Raw genomic sequence first — 17660 nt, 5'->3', positions numbered from 1 at the left:
GTGGATAATATGATATGGAAATCTTCACTGAATCTCGCCCAAAATTTTATCATGTAATTTTCAAAAGAAAATCTTTGAATGCCGAGGAAATAGCTGGGAAATTGAAAAAAAAGCTATGAAACGTTCGATGCCAGGAAACAGGAGTAAACAACTAGCAGTTGGATGAGACCATATAAATTACCAAATTCTTTGGCTCTGCTAATAAGGTGGGTTTGGAGAGATTGTTTAGATATCGTGTAGCGCCAATAGATGATCAAATAGACATGAAGTAGATGAAAATTAGAAATCAACTGGCTACCGTTTACAAGCTGATCTGATCTGAAGAGGGAAAGGAGGTGCATCAGCAGCTAGCCTTCTAATTATTCTACTAAATAATTATTTACTCACAATAAGCCTAATACCCCATTGGGAGTTCATTTGCAATAAAAATTCACTCTTAAATGTTGACTTGAATAGGGAAGGAGACGACATCATCGCCAATCGAAATTGTGTGTCTGCCTGATGTTAGAAGATTGTAAGCATTGTAGTTGACAAGTCCCAAGCTCTTGCAGGCATTGAACACAAAGTTAACAGTTTCGCTTTTTCCGGCTTTCACAAAAACCCTTTTAAACCCAATCACTTGCTTGGCATGCGTAGCGGCGATGCCATTTGGTGGTTTTGAGTAAACGATGATGACTTCACTTCCATCCCTCTTACCCACATTTTTAACTTCAACCCCGAACCCCAATTCATGGTTGCATTGCAAGTCGTCAATAAGGACTACAGGGCAAGGTGGCTTGTATTCATGATCCTTGTACTCTATGTCGCGGCAGTGTTGGGACTTTCTTAAGTTTATATCCAGAGATCTCTTTGCAGATCGCAGAGTGTAGTTGAACTGGGTGTAGCTAAGGCCGTATCCAAATGGGTAAACTGTGGAGCCATTGTAGAATTTGTATGTACGACCGGGGTAGCCTAGGCTATCAATTGGTCTCAATTGCATGGATGTCATGGGTAGCATATCCACGTAACCAGCTTCATACCATGTAAGAGGCAATCTTCCTCCTGTAACATAGTAAACATATACATTAGATGTTTGGTGATCAAGTTAAAAGCTAAGAAATACATTTAGGAAAAAAACTATGTTAAATGATGCAACATTATCATCAACTAATGTGGACTCAAAATGTGATTCTTTTAGCTTTATGTGTACTTACCAGGATTGTAATGTCCGAAAGCAACATCTGCAATGGCACGACCGCCTTCCTCCCCCGGGTACCCAGCCCACAATATTGCATTGATGTTATCATTTTGTTTGGCAAAACTGATATCAACACCACCAGCTGACATGATTACAAGGATCACTGGACCCTTGGAGACTTGAGCAACTTGATTGATAAACTGGGTTTGGTAGCCAGGAAGAAGCAGATCCACCCTATCCAAGCTCTCTGCCTCAACTGACCCAGCAAAAATTATGGATGCATCTGCGTGCTTCGCGGCCCTCATGGCAGGGAATATCAGACTATCATTTGCACATGCAACTCCATCACATCCCATTTCATACTTAACTTCTCCATAGGATGAAAATGCATCGAGAGGTGAAGTGAATTGGCAAGGAATACCTGAACACAAAATCGGAATTGTATGTTTAATTGATGAGTATATTATGTTTGACATGTCGAACTTAATTCAAAGAGCATTTTTAGATTCAATACCTGCATAGTTTCCAATCATTGCTGCAGTAGCATTGGCATGAGGCCCGACGATGGCTAGTTTTTTTATTTTCTTCGATTTCAACGGCAAAGTTTCATTGACATTTTTCAATAAAACGATTCCTTCCCTTGCTGCTTTTGTTGCTAATTCAATATGTTGTTTGGAGCACACATCCTTCTTGCCAAGAGACTTAAAAGTGGGATTCCCATCGAAGAAACCTAGCCTCATAAGCACCACATAAAGGTTCTTGAGTGATCGGTCGATTTCTACCTCCTTCACCTTCCCTTGCCTCACCGAACTTTGAGTGAAGTTTGGGTAGTAGTCTCCACAGTCCAAATCCATCCCTAAAGTAATTAACATGGAACTTAATTAATCAAACCTAGTAATTAAGTACGGAAAAGCAAGAACATAAGTATACTTGAATTTTATGGCTTAATTTTCATTGTATTGCATAAAGGAAAAATATATACAAGATACAACCCTTGTTCTACAAGGTAAAAATAAAGGAATCTCAAATCCTTCCTAATAAAGGATTCCTAATATTTACAATATATTTATATGCCCTTTTTACAAAACCCCTCATGCCAACACTCCCCCTCAAGTTGGAGTATAGATATCACACATGTCCAACTTGACAAGTGAGTCACCAAACAACCTACTACACACGGCATGAGTGAGGATATTTGCAAGTTGCTCTTCTGAGTTCACAAATGGTATTGACACAATTTTCTTCTCAAGCTTTTCATTAATAAAGTGATGGTCAACCTCCACATGCTTTGTTCTATCATGTTGTACCGGGTTCTCTGCAATCTCCCGTGCGGACTTATTATCACAATACAAGCTTATTGCCTTCTTTTCTTTGAAACCTAGACCACCAAGTAACTTACGTAACCAAAGAACTTCACATATCCCATGTGCCATACCTCTAAATTCGGCCTCAGCTGAAGACCTTGACACCACATTTTGCTTCTTACTTCTCCATGTAACTAGATTTCCACCAACAAACGTAAAGTATCCAGAAGTAGAGCGCCTATCAGTCACATCACCTACCCAATCAGCGTCAGTAAATCCCTCAACTCTCAGATGACCTGAATTTTTATACAAAATTCCTTTTCCTGGAGCCAACTTCAAATAAGCCAAAATTCGAATAACAGCTGCCATATGATCCACACTCCGCGAGTGCATAAACTGACTCACCAAACTTACTGCATAGGCTATATCTGGATGAGTATGAGCTAAATAAATTAGTCTTCCTACCAGTCTCTGATATCTGCCTTTATCCATTGGTTCTTGATCCGGATAAATTCCCAAGTAATGTTTCTCCACAATAGGAGTATCCACTGGTTCACACCCAAATATACATGTTTCCTTCAATAAATCTAGAACATATTTTCGTTGAGACAAGAAAATACCTCTGGACAAACGAGCAACTTCAACACCAAGGAAATACTTTAAGTCACCCAAATTTTTCATCTCAAACTCGGCAGAAAGGTTCTTCTCCAGCTTGGTAATTTCATCTAAATCATCATTTGTTATTATCATATCATCTACATAAATAATCAAGGCTATTACTTTATTGTTCATCCGCTTCACAAATAAAGTATGATCAGAATGACTCTGAAAATACCCATTCTTTCTCATGGCCTGAGTGAACCTCCCAAACCATGCACATGGTGACTGTTTAAGCCCATAAATGGACTTTCGCAGTTGGCACACTCCCATTTTTCCTCCGTTGCTATACCCTGGAGGAAAATCCATATACACTTCTTCTTCTAGATGTCCATGAAGAAATGCATTTTTTACATCAAACTGTTTCAGTGGCCAATTCAAATTTGCAGCTAGTGAGATATGGACTCATACCTATTCATCTTAGCCACGGGAGACAAAGTTTCCTGATAATCAACTCCATATGTTTGAGTATACCCTTTCGCCACCAACCTTGCTTTATACCTGTCGAGTGATCCATCAGCCTTGTATTTAACTGTAAAAACCCATTAGCATCCAACTGGCTTTTTTCCTTTTGGCAGCTCAACTACTTCCCATGTATTATTTTTCTGCAATGCCCTCATCTCTTCATCCATTGCTTCTGTCCATTCTCGACTCTTCAAAGCGTTTTCTACTCGAGTTGGTACTTGAATTGAATCCACATTATTCACCCAAGCTTGGCGTTCAGATGAAAGGTTTTTACAGGACACATAATTGGTTATGGGATACTTCACTTTTCCCTCCGGAGAGAACCTGTTAGGCGGTACACCACGATTTTGCCTTGGTGGCAATTTATATGTACTTATAACATCATTAGTTACATGAGTATCACTAGTGCTTGCCTCAGGGATATCCAGAGAAGATGTATTGGACAACGGCACTGTTGAGCTAGAGAGAGGAGAGGAAGCTGCTTCGGCAACAGCTGACTGACCATCAGTACAAACCTCTTCGGCAACACCAACACACGGACTGGCAGCCTCTTCTTCGGTAAGAAGCTGCTGAACACTCACAATAGGCTCTTCGATAGGAGGAGACCGAGCATCAACTGCATCACTCGGCACGGCACCATGCACTCCCCCTGAAACTGTTACCTCTTGTACATCCAACCATTCAAAAACACTATCAAGATCACAACTAGAATTCTCCCCCTTGTGATCGAAGGGTGGTGATACGGGAGTATAAAAATATTCTGACTCAAAGAAAGTCACATCCATGGTTATATACATGTGGCGAGTTGCAGGATGGTAACACTTGTAACCTTTTTGGTGGATGCAAAACCCACAAAGACACACTGAAGAGCAAAAGGATCCAATTTACTACGATGAATCTTGTGAATATGAATATAAGCAACGCATCCAAACACTCGAGTAGTGAGAGTATTGGTAGAAACAACCGGAACATGTTCCGTCAACACTTGGAGTGGAGTACGAAATTCTACAACCCGGGATTGCATACGATTTATAACATACACGACATAGGTGATGACGTCTGGCCATAAACTTTTGGGCACAGAACCACCAATAAGCAATGCACGAGCAGTTTCCAAAATATGACGGTTTTTTCTCTCAGCTACCCCATTCTGTTGTAGGGTATACGAACACGTTGTCTCATGAAGAATTCCTTGATCACGGAAAAAAGTAGATAGCTCAGAGTTAACATATTCTCCCTCATTATCAGTACGAAGAACCTTAATAACGAAGGACTATTGTGTAACCAACATCTAAGAGAAAGACCGAATAATCATACTAACATCACTTTTATGTTTCAACGGATAAACCCACGTCATACAAGTGCAATCATCAACAAATGTAATAAACCATTTAATTCCCGAAGTAGTACTAATAAGGGAAGGCCCCCACACATCAGAGTGTACTAGCGCAAATGGAGAAGATGTTCTATTCATACTTGGAGGGAATGAAGCACGATGACTTTTGGCTAAAATACATACTTCACATTTCAATTCTGAGTCTTCAATACCACTGAACAAATCAGGTAATATATGTTTCAAATAACCAAACGATGCATGCCCCAAACGATGATGCAATAACAATACCTTCTGTAGACTACTATTATGTGACGCATGAACCAAATTAGCTCTTCTAGGAACCACATCATCCACATAATATAGACCCTCTCTCTTAGTGCCATGCCCAATGATTTCCTTTGTCTAAATATCCTGAAACAAGGATACATTAATACAACACAATCCAATTGTTCATTGACTTGAGGTACCGACAATAAGTGATGGGACAATGACAGAACCAATAAACAATTATGTAAGGGAAGAGAGGGTGTAAGAGACACTATTCCCGCTCCAACAACAGCAGCAGTAGAACCATTGGCGGTTGCCACACACTTTCTATGAGGATGTGTCATAGATTGAAACAAGGTTTTATTATACGTCATATGATCTGTTGCACCAGAATCCAAAATCCAACCTGCATTCATCATTGTAATAACTCACGAGACAGTAATACACGACAATCACAACACCACACCAATTACGGAACCACATGCTGAATCAATCAATTACTTGAGAACAAGAACAGAGGCACGATACTTGAGAACAATTCAAGTGTAGCACGAAAAAGAATTGTAGTTATACTCACTGCAACAAACTGGACATCAAGCAGCAAAAAATTGTTACATCATCAGTAAACAACTCCTTGTTAAAGCGAATCGCAGACGGCAATTTTGATTACAGCCGCACTAAAGACAGCAATAAAGCACGTCAAATAGCCTTGTTACAAACTTGAAGTTACTGCAGTAGATACAAATTCTATTGCCTAAGCCAAATTGTATACGGCACAGCAACACAGAACACAACAGCTACACACAAGGGTTTGGCTTGCTATAGAGATGCAGCGACAGCCTAGAAACCTTGCTGCTTTCCTCTTTGCGATACACGGGTATGGTGGGAATTTTTTCTACGGTACGGTAGGCTCTGATGCCAACTTGAATTTTACGGATTAATTTTCATTGTATTGCATAAAGGAAAAATATATACAAGATACAACCCTTATTCTACAAGGTAACAATAAAAGACTCACAAATCCTTCCTAATAAAGGATTCCTAATATTTACAATAATTTATATGCCCTTTTTACAAAACCCCTCACGCCAACAAGTATTTCCCAAACAAAAACGGTTCAGTAAGTAAATTTTGCAAGGAGTACTGGCCTGCTTTCAAAGCTTGTGCAGCAGCATCCTCATTGGTGTCGCTGAGCCATTTGTGGTGGTCCACCATAACTTCAAGAGAGTCACAATCCGCGACTATATATCTGCAAGACAAAAGAATAAAATAAAAAATTATTCATATCCATGAAAACTTTAGGAGAATATTTTTAAAGGTGATTAGCATACGTACCCGTGAAGATCCCACTCTCCTCTAATGGTATGTGTCAGGAGTTTCGGATCAGCACAAGTAGGTATGCCATTAACACGGTTATAAGAGCACATTACACTGCTTACATCGCCATCCTTAATACACATCTCGAATGGTTTTAGGAAAGTTTCTGCCATATCTTGCTCCGTCACCTTTTCACAACAAAAAGGAAATAAGAATATGGTAGGAAACACATTTTGTATCACTTTAATTAGTTGATTATACGTGGTTTATTATCTAACATTATAGACTTACCCTGGCATCAAAATGGTAATGATCAACACCGAGCCAGTTGTCTACATCGTAGGCGGCATAATGTTTGCAGCATGAGGAAACTTCGAGAGGTCTAGAGTTCAAATCTGTAGCATTCTCTGTGCCCTCAACATCCTGCAAGCCTCTGACGTAGTTAGAGGCATAAACGCCAACAACATAAGGGTCTTCACCGGGTGTTTCCGTGGCTCTTCCCCACCTCGGATCCCTCACTACATTAACGTTGGGACTCCAATATGTCAACCCGGCTCTTCCTAGATTGTACATGGCTCTTGCTTCTGTTGAAACAACCTAAAATAGTCGTAAGAAAAAAAATTCATTTAGTACAAGATCAAATTATATTAATTAATATATTTATACAATTCCAGCAAACGAAAAGTATAGCTTTGAGCATTTTTTTATTAATAAAAAGTAATTTCCATAGCTTTGTCTAGTGTTGTCATCTTTTCCAACCAAAAACATTGACAAAAATGTAGTGATACAATGTATACCTGACCAATTTGCTTCCACAAAGACTGGTTGAACGCTGCGGTGGTAAGAGTAACAGTGGGGAAGCTTGTTGCACCCGGAATAAGATCATCGAAATAAGTCCCGGGACCAACATTTGACACACCGTGGAGTGCCTCAGACCACCACTCATACTTTGGCAACCCCAACCTTGGAACCCCCTTTGCATTGTTTAAGTAATTTTTAATTCTGCTGATTGTCTGTTTTGTAAGTGTTTCTGTGTTATTAGCTTCTGTTTATGTTGCTAGGAAACTGCTCAAATTAATAAATTATTTTAATTTGATTGTTGTGCTGTCAATTGATAATGAGCTTTTTCTTTGTTCTACTAATGAAATAATCTTCATTTTTTTTTTTTGAAATTTTGATTCGTTAGACTAATTGGGTTTTCTCTCTGTGTTTATTGTGCCAAGTGTCGGATAATGTTTGATTAACTCTAGGATTTTGTTTCCATTTAGTTTTTCCTGTGGAAGAGTGAGAGCATTTACTATTGATTTGGAATTGAAGAAGTAAATTCAAGATGCCGTGGACGTCTTCTTTTGTGAATTACAGCAGGAACTGCGTCCGCTTGGTGGTGTTCTTCCGTGTCATACTGTAAATTGCTTCACTTTGGTGAGATTACAGTTTATTTTGCTTTGTTAGTTCTCCGTCGTCAATTCGGCTTATAAGGTTATAAAAATTTGTGTGAAAATTGAAACTTGTAAAGGATTAATGTAACCGATTGATTGCCGTATGTGTTTCTATAAATTTTTTGTCATCGTGGAACAAAAACGTCAGTACGATGAACTGAAGTTTTTTCCCTTGTGCTTTTCGTTCTTGGAACAAGTTGATGTTTTCGTACTCTTTATCAAGTGTGGCATTGATGATGTATTTCGGTTTCGCACTGCTCTTTTGGTCTCATTCTAACAATGCTGCTTTGTGGATTAACTGTTGCAGGTAAAACTCGGTTTTCGAAGAATCCTTTTATTTGGTGATTTTTGGGGGTGGTTGGAAGAGTGAGAATGAACATTGGGGTAAATGTAAAGAAATATCGAGCTGTTAAGGAAGTCGGGAAGATTTTAATGAGTGTTGGGGTCATTGCCTACTTCCACCAGATGCAAGTTTGTCAGGTGCATCTGATATTCATATTTCCCTGTCGTTGTTTGTCTTCTTTCAGCTTCGATTGATTGCAATAAAATGTTCAGTTGAATTCACTTACATTAAAAATGAAAGAAGATTGTCATTGCGGTTTCGTATGGACTTCCATAGTTGTTGGCATTCTTTACAAAATTTGTATTTAACTTTTATTCCCTCTAGCAGTGCTGTCTTTACCAGGACTTATGTATTGATATGCATTCGAATGATTGTTCTTGACGTACATGCTTGATTGTACCACTATGAAGATATTAAAACTAATTTGTCGATATCCTACAGTTTGATCTCACAGGCTGAATATTTCCGTCAGCTGCTTAAACTTGTTACGTAGTATTCAATCAGAAGCCCTCTGGACTCTGGGATTTGGGACAAACTTTCACTCTTGCAGTATTCATACTGTTGACCCTAAAAACTACCAAGTCTACGTGGCGCGCAGGTCGAGTAATTAAAAAGCTAACTACGTCCTTCGGTTGTATGCGGGTGTGCCAACTCGTCGACCGAGCTCGGCCGAGGAGTAAAATATGTTGATGTTGCGTTGAGCGCGCTGCTGACTTCTGAATCTCGCGACTGCGGCAGAGGAAGGAACACACCTCGGCCTTCGGGTTCTAGAGCCTGAAGACAAGGCTGCTAGTTCTGCGAAGTTCAATATCAAATTCAGCTCCGAGGGTGCTGAATGTAGTAACCTGGTAACACCCCACTTCGTCGAAAAGGCTGATGAGATGACATCTGCAAATAAGGATTCGAAAATCGTTCTTGACTGAGACTTGGATAGATAACCAGTCGATCTTGACGCAATGCTGTTTATCCAAACTGAAGATGTTCCGCGGTTAGCTGGTTCTACAACGATAGTGCTGTTTATCCAAACTGAAGATACCACCGGTTGCCTTCACAGTGCTGTTTATCCAAATTGAAGATGTGTCAGCGAAAAGGAAAATAAAAATCTCAAGGTTGTTGAGAGGTTTCGCGTAGAGCGAGGGTTTGTGCAGGGCAGTTTGTGTGTTGTGTTGAAGAGAGCTTCAATGATGTCCTCCTCCCTCTTTTTATAATCGTCTTACATTAAATCACAATCATTCTCGAATTAGAACTCTTTTCTCGGATCCAACCTTATCTCGGTCAATCCTACTTCTACCAAGACTTTGAACCCAACTCGTTATCAGGTCGTATACAATCCTCAAACTCCAACATCTTTATCTTGTCGAGACTACTTCTCGCAATAGGACTCACTCACATCCCACAGATTCCCAATGGGATACGGTCAACTTTGACAACGCAGCCCACGAGCTGGATAACCCCCAACGACTTCTAAGTGAGGTCCTTGGACCGAAACAACGGCCCACGAGTTGGATAACCCCCAACGACTTTTAATCACAGCCTCTAGGCCGAGAACAATTCTAAACTCGGCCCAAACCAATATTTTTGGCCCAAACACATACATAAGAAGGCAGTTGTAGTTACTGTGGTAGCTTTTGGTTGGGAATAGGTGGTCGTCATGTCCAAAATGGAAATAACTTGATTTGCAGATAGTTCTCGTATTATTTTTGCGAACCTTCATCCAGTTACAAGTCAAAGAATCTCACACTTCGGTTAAAACTTCGTCTGTTAAGCCTTAGTATGAATTTTTGATGCAGAGTGACCAGCAGTTTGACCCCAACAAGGCAGCTCCACCCTTTGCAAATCAAGTGGGTAATGCACATTCCAGTTGCTTCTGCGTATGGGGTAGTTTTACCTAATGTGGCAAATCACTTTAAACCTTTCCATGGTGTTGAATTTCAAACCTTTAGCATCTGCTCGAAGAATTTCATTATCTTCGACCAGACTGATCATCGAAGTTAGGTTATGTTCAATCCTGAAATTGCCCACAAAATTACTGGTCCTGCCTTTAACCTCTGTGCAGCTTACATCCAAGACAATCTGGGATTGTGTTGGGGCTTAAAAAGACTTCACTACTTTGGAGATGTTTATCTCACAAAGAGGAATGTAATGCAGCGGAATTGATAGGCAAGAGAAAGAAAGAACACTCAAAGTTTTTACACAAAATTTTTTATTCACTCACAAACTAGTACAAGAGGAAACACTCAAACACTCTTAGAAGCTTTGTTGCTTCTTCTCACTTCTCACTACTTGCTCTCTTGGTTGTTACAAATGGTGTGGATGCCTTCTCCTTTTATAGGCATGGATGGAACCTTGGAGAAGCATGGAAGCATCATGCTAGAGATATCTAGATAATTCCACTACCTTCTAAGCTAGAATTATCTACATTAATCTTGTATGTTGGTGGAACCCTCACCATTCTTCTAGACCCTTCCACCAACTTTGAAATTTGCTAGAATTCTCTAGCATGTGCATGGATATTTTTTTGTGTATAGGCCGGATCAATTGTCTTGGGCCAAGACAAGATTACATTTCAACAGATTGAACGAGGGAAATAATGACGATAGAGAAGCATAATCTACTCTGAAGGAGGATTCCAATGATATTGATACATTGTTGAGCTTGGTGAGGAAGAGCTGGAAGATTATGATGAGGAAGAGGTCAGTACAGCACGAACTCATGGAAATTATGGGAACTCATTCTCTGATTCTTGCTCCAGTTATGGTTTGAAAACCAAGAAGGAAAGGCTGCGTTCTTCACTTGAAAAGTCTTCTGGCGTTGGTAGCAGCAGCAGCTGCAACAGTGAAAGGAAACGCCAGAAAATGAGAGGGATTGTACCTGGTGGGAATGAAATGAACACCGTTGCTGTTCTGGACGAAGCTGTTCAGTACTTGAAGTCTCTCAAGGTTGAGCTGCAGAAGATTGGAGTTGAGAATTTGAACAACTGAACGTGCACTTGAGCTATGGTGGTAATAACGGAAACTCCTGTAGTTATTTATCATCCTCCGCTCTGTTAAACGAAGGCGATTATCCCTCGTATTGGGCCATTAAACGTAATGGCTGTGCTGTTGTCACTCTGAATCTGGTTTTTGGAGCTCTCTCGTCCGGCTCCTGAAGTGTATTCCAGACCTCTCTTTGATTTGTATTATGATTTGTAGTATGCATACTCATTTTCTTGTATTTCACTTAATTTCGTAAGGCAAGTTGCAGCTGTCGACTGCTATGTAACCATGCACTCCAGCATCTGTTGGTTAGTAACTCAATTTGCTTCTGTTAGTTATATTTGATGTTCCATTGTTGTTTATACTCGTTCGGTCCCTGGGATGGATTTGAATAGGCTATATCGTAAAATATTAGTTATATCGATGACATAATGATGATATAATGATTTTGCATTTTGCGAAGATTAGAAGGGATTTGACATGAAACAAACGTATTCCTTCTAATCCGTGGAAATTTGCGGGATTGAAAAGATGTGTTTCCTTTATTTCAACTTCTATTTTTCAAGCGGTATTAAATTTCTGCATTTCTTCCTTCAACGTGCTTTTAATATATTTAGTAATCCAATACAATCTAGTTCCAGGCACCAAACGAAACCATAACGATCCGTTTAATCCTGTCGCATGATTCAGAGACACGTCACTGTTTTATCTCCTTTCCATACCTCTCACATTCATCCGTTGGAAATCCAGGAACGCGAACATGATGGCCATGCATGCATCCATGGTGAATTCTTGCGTCTCCCCTCACAACCAATCAGCAGACATGTTTGTGGCACACTTGTATTTGGTGCTGGATTCGGTTAAAAGCTGATGCTATTCTCAAAAGCTGCAGATGATCACTGGTTGCTTTATGTGAGCATGACTTGCTCAAATCTCTGTCACTATCTTCTTGTTTATTTTTATTTTTATTATTATTATTTTTTTATAATTTAGTTATACACTAATTTGGATGCTTTTTTTATTAGCTTTTTGAGGTGCTGGAAATAGTGGGGACATGGATTGATGGAGTTCCTGTTGAATATATCACTGCTAACTCATCTCTGCCAGCTCATCAAAACAATTGTAAAGGATTGGATGATGTAAAAGTTGAAAGAGTTAGTTAGTCCTCTAGTCAGCTATATATAGTTATGGTAGACAGCTAGTAAAGTTAGTTCATTGAGTTCAATACAAAACCTTCATTCATTCTTTCTCACATTTCTCTTCTCTCTGTAAAACTTCATTTCTTGGTTTTACAATTGTTCATCTTTGCTTCTTCTCCAATGTAGTTAACATGGTATCATAGCCACCAGGCTCGCGCCATGGATTCTGGTGGTTCCGTTTTTCATTAGATTTCATCGTTTTTCTAGTTTTATTTTCTCTTCAGATTTTCTTCAGAAATTTCCATTACTTTTTTGGTGCTTCCGTGATTGTTCTTGGGTTGATTTTTCGGCGATTGTTGGGTTAATTTTCCTTTGCCAACTACATTCTACAATATCGAATTTGGGGTTATGCTTGGTGTTTGTGAAAATGCCTAAATGAAACTAAATGCCACGAGGAGATCGGAGATCTGGAGATTTGGTTCTTTCTTCTTGGTGGTCTGCTCAAATCATTGTCTGAATTTTTTGGTGGGAAGCCAATGTTGTTGCTGGTCAGTAGATTGATTGGTTTGCTTCCTTATCATTATTTGGGTCAAGATTGAAGTTCTTATCAGGTTCTTGATTTTTGGTTTTCACAGTGCACATAATATGTTTGATTAAATGTTTCAACAAGGAAACGTTCACTATTTTGTTCATCTTTCTTGTGAATCTTTTCTGGGATATTAGTGTGATATTTGGGATATTTGGACTCAAGATTGGTCATTACTTCAAGATCAGTGTTGGTGATATTTGAGATATTTCATTTGGTGCACGATGTCTTGGAGATCGATTCCGGTCGGGTTAATTTTCCAAGTTATGCTGATGAGTGTTTGTGAATCTCAGTCCCGTAATATTGATGTCTTGAAGATTGATTTGGTGATGACTGTTGCCAAGTTTCTGATGAACGGATATTTGATTTTGTTCATCTTTCTTGTGAATGTTTTGATGAGTGTTTGATTTGGGTAGATAGATGTGTTGGGACTAAGTCTCCATTGCAACAGTTGACCTTGCAGAGTTACGTTCCTGATCACAGGGGTTTGTTGGGATACTAATTCTTGTGAAAGGTTCAGACTTTGGGAAGAAGACGACGATGCATGAGAATGTGTGGGTGTGCATTCTTGCATTCTGGCATAGCCAAGTTTATGGTGTTAACTGAGGAGTTGTGCAGTATATTTCTTATCACAGCCTATAATGTCGAGTCTAACCAACTCAATTGTTAGCATAAATCTACAGTAAGTCCGGTTATACGATGACGTTTGAAGAAGTTGTAAACGGTAAATTCCACGAAAGGTAATCCTACATAGATGTTGATATTCTGTTGTTGAAATTGTGAAAGGGTGATGCCACTATTAAGAGTAGTTGTTTTTGTTTTTTGGTAAAATCCACAAGGGGCGATCCTGTGGTACTATAGTTAAGGCCGATGCCACACTATAGTTTGTTAATTTTCTATTTTAAAGGCCCAATGTTAAATGAAGTTAATGACGGTAAATCCCACGAAGGGTAATCCCGCAAGGAATTGTAATAACCGGCATGAGGGTGTGTTACAACTTTATAAAAGGCTATTCTTTGATTATGTATTCTATTGGAAACAGAGGGTTCTGCATACAAAATGGTTCCATAATCTTGCTGAGGGATGAGCAAAGAAAATAGTAGCTACAAAGTATGGATTTAAGTTCTGAATACCTGTCAGTTTAGTGAGCAAGTAGCATGTTGAGTATGGATACCTATCAGTTTGAGGAAGGTGCAGATCATGCAGTTGAATGTGATTTGACTTTTACAGTAACCCATGAGAGAGTTGAGAAAAAAAAATGAAATTTGGAATTTGATATTGCGGTTGAGAATTTGAGAGGTGCAATGGTGCCGCATAAAGACTATCGAAATTATACCACTCTCCACTCATTTTCCAGATACAAAACCAATGGTCCTGCAAGTGATAGCTAAATGCATTTTCAAGCTCAGGATCAATCTGCAGTGCGTCCATTTGTCCATATTTCAGTGTTTGCTATTTGAGACACCCTTAAACACCAAGAACAGAGGATTAATTGATGATGGGAGCAGGGCTAGGAGTACATGAACAAGAAGCACTTTGTAGTTCTACATTTGTCAAAACACTCATTCAATCTCAAACTTAGAAACCCAGTTGAGATTGGGGGGGGGGGGGATGTTGAATATATCACGACCAACTCATCTTTGCCAGCTCATCAAAACAATTGTAAAGGATTGGATGATGTAAAAGTTGAAAGAGTTAATTAGTCATCTAGTCAGCTATATATAGTTATGGTAAACAAATAGTAAAGTTAGTTCATTGAGTTCAATACAAAACCTTCATTCATTCTTTCTCACATTTCTCTTCTCTCTGTAAAACTTCATTTCTTGGTTTACAATTGTTCATCTTTGCTTCTTCTCCAATGTAGTTAACACTCCCAAGTCCCATCCCTGTACATATTTCTTAGGTTCCAATAAGATTTGAGGATAGTGGCGCACCACTGAAAACCTATTTTCCCCACTTACCCCAATATTTCTTGCTTGGTAGTTTTTGTGCCTTTTTGGCCCCCTCTTTGGGATCAATTTTGGTCAAGTTGGGACTAACCTATCCATCATCCCTCCCAGTTCTCTTTGTTTTCTGATGGCTTTTTGCCCACCCATATATCTACTTTATTTCCTTGTGCAAATTTTTGAAACAAAGACCAAGAAATTTAGTTAATTTTGTGTTCATGTTTCCTTGGATCTTACATTTGGATAGAATCCATTCTCAGTTGGATGTAATCATGTGAACTATTTACTTCTTAGTTGTACCGTAAAGTTTTTCTTTGGTTATACTGAAAGAAACCGATTTCTTTTAACTTAACTTAATCGTAACTCATTTCTCTGCTTTTTCACTATTTGAACTAACATCAAGGCTTTTATGTAAAGTCTTTTTTCAACCTGCATTGTTGTCAAGTTTAATTTGGAATAATCTTAAGATTATTCCTCATGGTAGAAATTGATTCTTGCGTATTTAATTTGGAATAATCTTAAGATTATTCCTCATGGTAGAAATTGACTCTTGCATATATATGTGTGTGCGGATGTGTAAGTAATATAAAAATAGAGATGCTATTGACGCTCTAAAAATATCGTAGAAAGAAGCAGGATACATAAGAGGCAAAACAATCTTCTTACTTCTACATCAAAGGAAAAGAGCAACCATTATATTAGTATGCCATCACCTGTGCATGTGCACCATCAGCATGGCAAAAATTTTCATTAAACATTTCTATTCCATTTGCAGTGTCAGAAGTATGATCTTCTTGTATCCCCTAATTTCTTTTGCTATTTCTAGTTCTTTTTCGCATCATGTGCAAAAGAATTGTAAATGCCAAGCTACAGATTGATAGCTGGGAAGAAAATAATGAAATGAAATTTTAAATTTTTCATCACACCTAAATTGTAATTAAATAAAGCAAATATATAATATCATATCACAACCACAGAAGCAAGAATTTTAAAATGCCACAACATTTAAATACTATGCATAAATTTTTTTTAGAAAGAGTATAAAACTAACCTGTCACAGCAGGTATTAATCACTCCCAAAAGAAGATGCTCAAAATCTGGACAACATGACCTATCCAAAGTAACAGAAGAAAAAGCTGATGGAAAATATGCATAAATTTGCTTCAATAAAATCAAATCTAAACAAATGTGTAAATTGAAACTCTGATTTCAATCTGCCAAAATTTTCAAATTGCTTACCTTGATTACAGAGGACTTCGTAAGACAACGGCGTTCGAGTCCGAAAACAAAACCCCATAATCATAAAACAACAACAAAAGAATTAAAAACCAAATAAAATAAAATAAATTACTATAAATTAACATGAATTAAAAAAAAAGGATATTTTATTTGACGAAAGCTCAAATTTCCTTGTGAGCCCTGTCTATCCCAATTTTTTTTCCGCAGATCCAGCGTCATCTAATAGTGCTCTGGCTATAGAGACAGAGGCATTCTTATGTCAAACAATCAGTCCACACAAATCAATGCTTACACAAATGCAGACTGGGTAGGTAGTACAATTGATAGAAAATCAACCGCTAGATATTGCACTTTCATTGGGGGAAACCTTGTGACATGGAAGAGTGAAAAGCAAACTGTTATAGCACGATCTAGTGCTAAAGTGGAGTATCAAAAAATGGTAGCCACTACATACGAACCGATTTGGCTTAAAGGGTTGGTTTCAGATTTAGGGTTCTCACATCAAGCCCCCATGTCTCTAATGTGTGATAACCAGCTGCCATGTACATTGCAGCTAATCTTGTTTTTCATGAAAGAACCAAGCACATTGAGGTGGACTGCCATTTCATTCGAGCTCAAGTTCAAACACAAGTCATTCAGACTCAATTCACTCGAAGCCATGATCAATTGGCTGACTTATTCACTAAGGCTTTACCCTCTTCTCAGTTAAACATGCTTTTGAGCAAGCTTGGCTCGACTACACTTCATGATCTAGCTTGAGAGGGAGTGTTGGAACCAGTCACACTAAACTAGCAACAACAACCCTAGCATGTCGTCTCATTTCAAGTCTACAAGTAATCATGGATACACAAGTCAACCGCCAATTTTCCAACTCCTTGATTTAAGGCACTTAACTTGTTGATTACTTCTTAGTCTTGGATTTGATGTAAATCACCTTAAATTAAGGAAAAGCTTGTGTCCTAGGTTTAACCGGTCTCTAGGGTTCCACGTAAAAATGGTTGCTAACCATCAGTTCCTCTCGCCTATATATACTGCATTGTACATTCAAAATTACTTATGAAATAGAAAACACTTTGAAACCAAAATTCTACAGCACTTTTTATCAATAAGTTTAGCATAAAATAATTTAGAAGATCAGCAAACCTCAAGAAAATTAGTTTTGAAAAAGGAACCTTAATTACAACAAACACTATGACAGCTAGTTTGGCAACTCTGAGTTGGAGGGCAACTGCATTGGCTTACCAATTTTAGTACTTGAACTTCAAAAATAAGCATCAAAGACTGCAGTCCTTAAAACGGTACGGTATGTACGCGGTTAAGGACTGCAGACTGTAAAACTTGCAGTCATCAGCACCAGTCACGGCAACTAAAAGCCAAAGGGCAGAGACTCCGGCAAATAGAAAAGGACCTGTAGTCATCAGGTCAATAGACAACCCTTGATTCATCGGTTGACTGAGTCATTCGAACTTC

General features: G+C 38.7%; 1 protein-coding gene, 1 long non-coding RNA gene and 1 pseudogene across 2 annotated transcripts; 2 read left to right on the top strand and 1 right to left on the bottom strand.

The window, feature by feature from the left end:
- Window positions 1–250: 250 nt before the first annotated feature.
- LOC103427915 (beta-xylosidase/alpha-L-arabinofuranosidase 1-like) lies at window positions 251–7404 on the bottom strand. Its single transcript, XM_029103577.2, has 7 exons — window positions 7321–7404; window positions 6815–7120; window positions 6542–6711; window positions 6355–6455; window positions 1692–2033; window positions 1194–1598; window positions 251–1041 (listed from the first exon to the last, which is right to left on the bottom strand). Exons 2-7 carry the CDS (start codon window positions 7094–7096, stop codon window positions 437–439), a joined length of 1905 nt encoding a protein of 634 aa, XP_028959410.2. The 5' UTR covers window positions 7097–7120; window positions 7321–7404; the 3' UTR covers window positions 251–436.
- A 299-nt stretch (window positions 7405–7703) lies between these two features.
- Window positions 7704–8864, top strand: LOC103415177 (uncharacterized). Its single transcript, XR_003773909.2, has 3 exons — window positions 7704–7945; window positions 8270–8442; window positions 8760–8864. It is a non-coding gene; the product is annotated as an uncharacterized lncRNA (long non-coding RNA).
- Window positions 8865–9911: 1047 nt separating this feature from the next.
- LOC103415209 (transcription factor bHLH144-like) lies at window positions 9912–11632 on the top strand (annotated as a pseudogene).
- Window positions 11633–17660: the final 6028 nt, after the last annotated feature.

The sequence above is a fragment of the Malus domestica genome, chromosome 05 (assembly GCF_042453785.1).
Source record: "Malus domestica chromosome 05, GDT2T_hap1".
NCBI lineage: Eukaryota > Viridiplantae > Streptophyta > Magnoliopsida > Rosales > Rosaceae > Malus > Malus domestica.
Note: the sequence above shows the minus strand (reverse complement) of the source record. Positions and strands in the feature narration are given on the sequence as shown.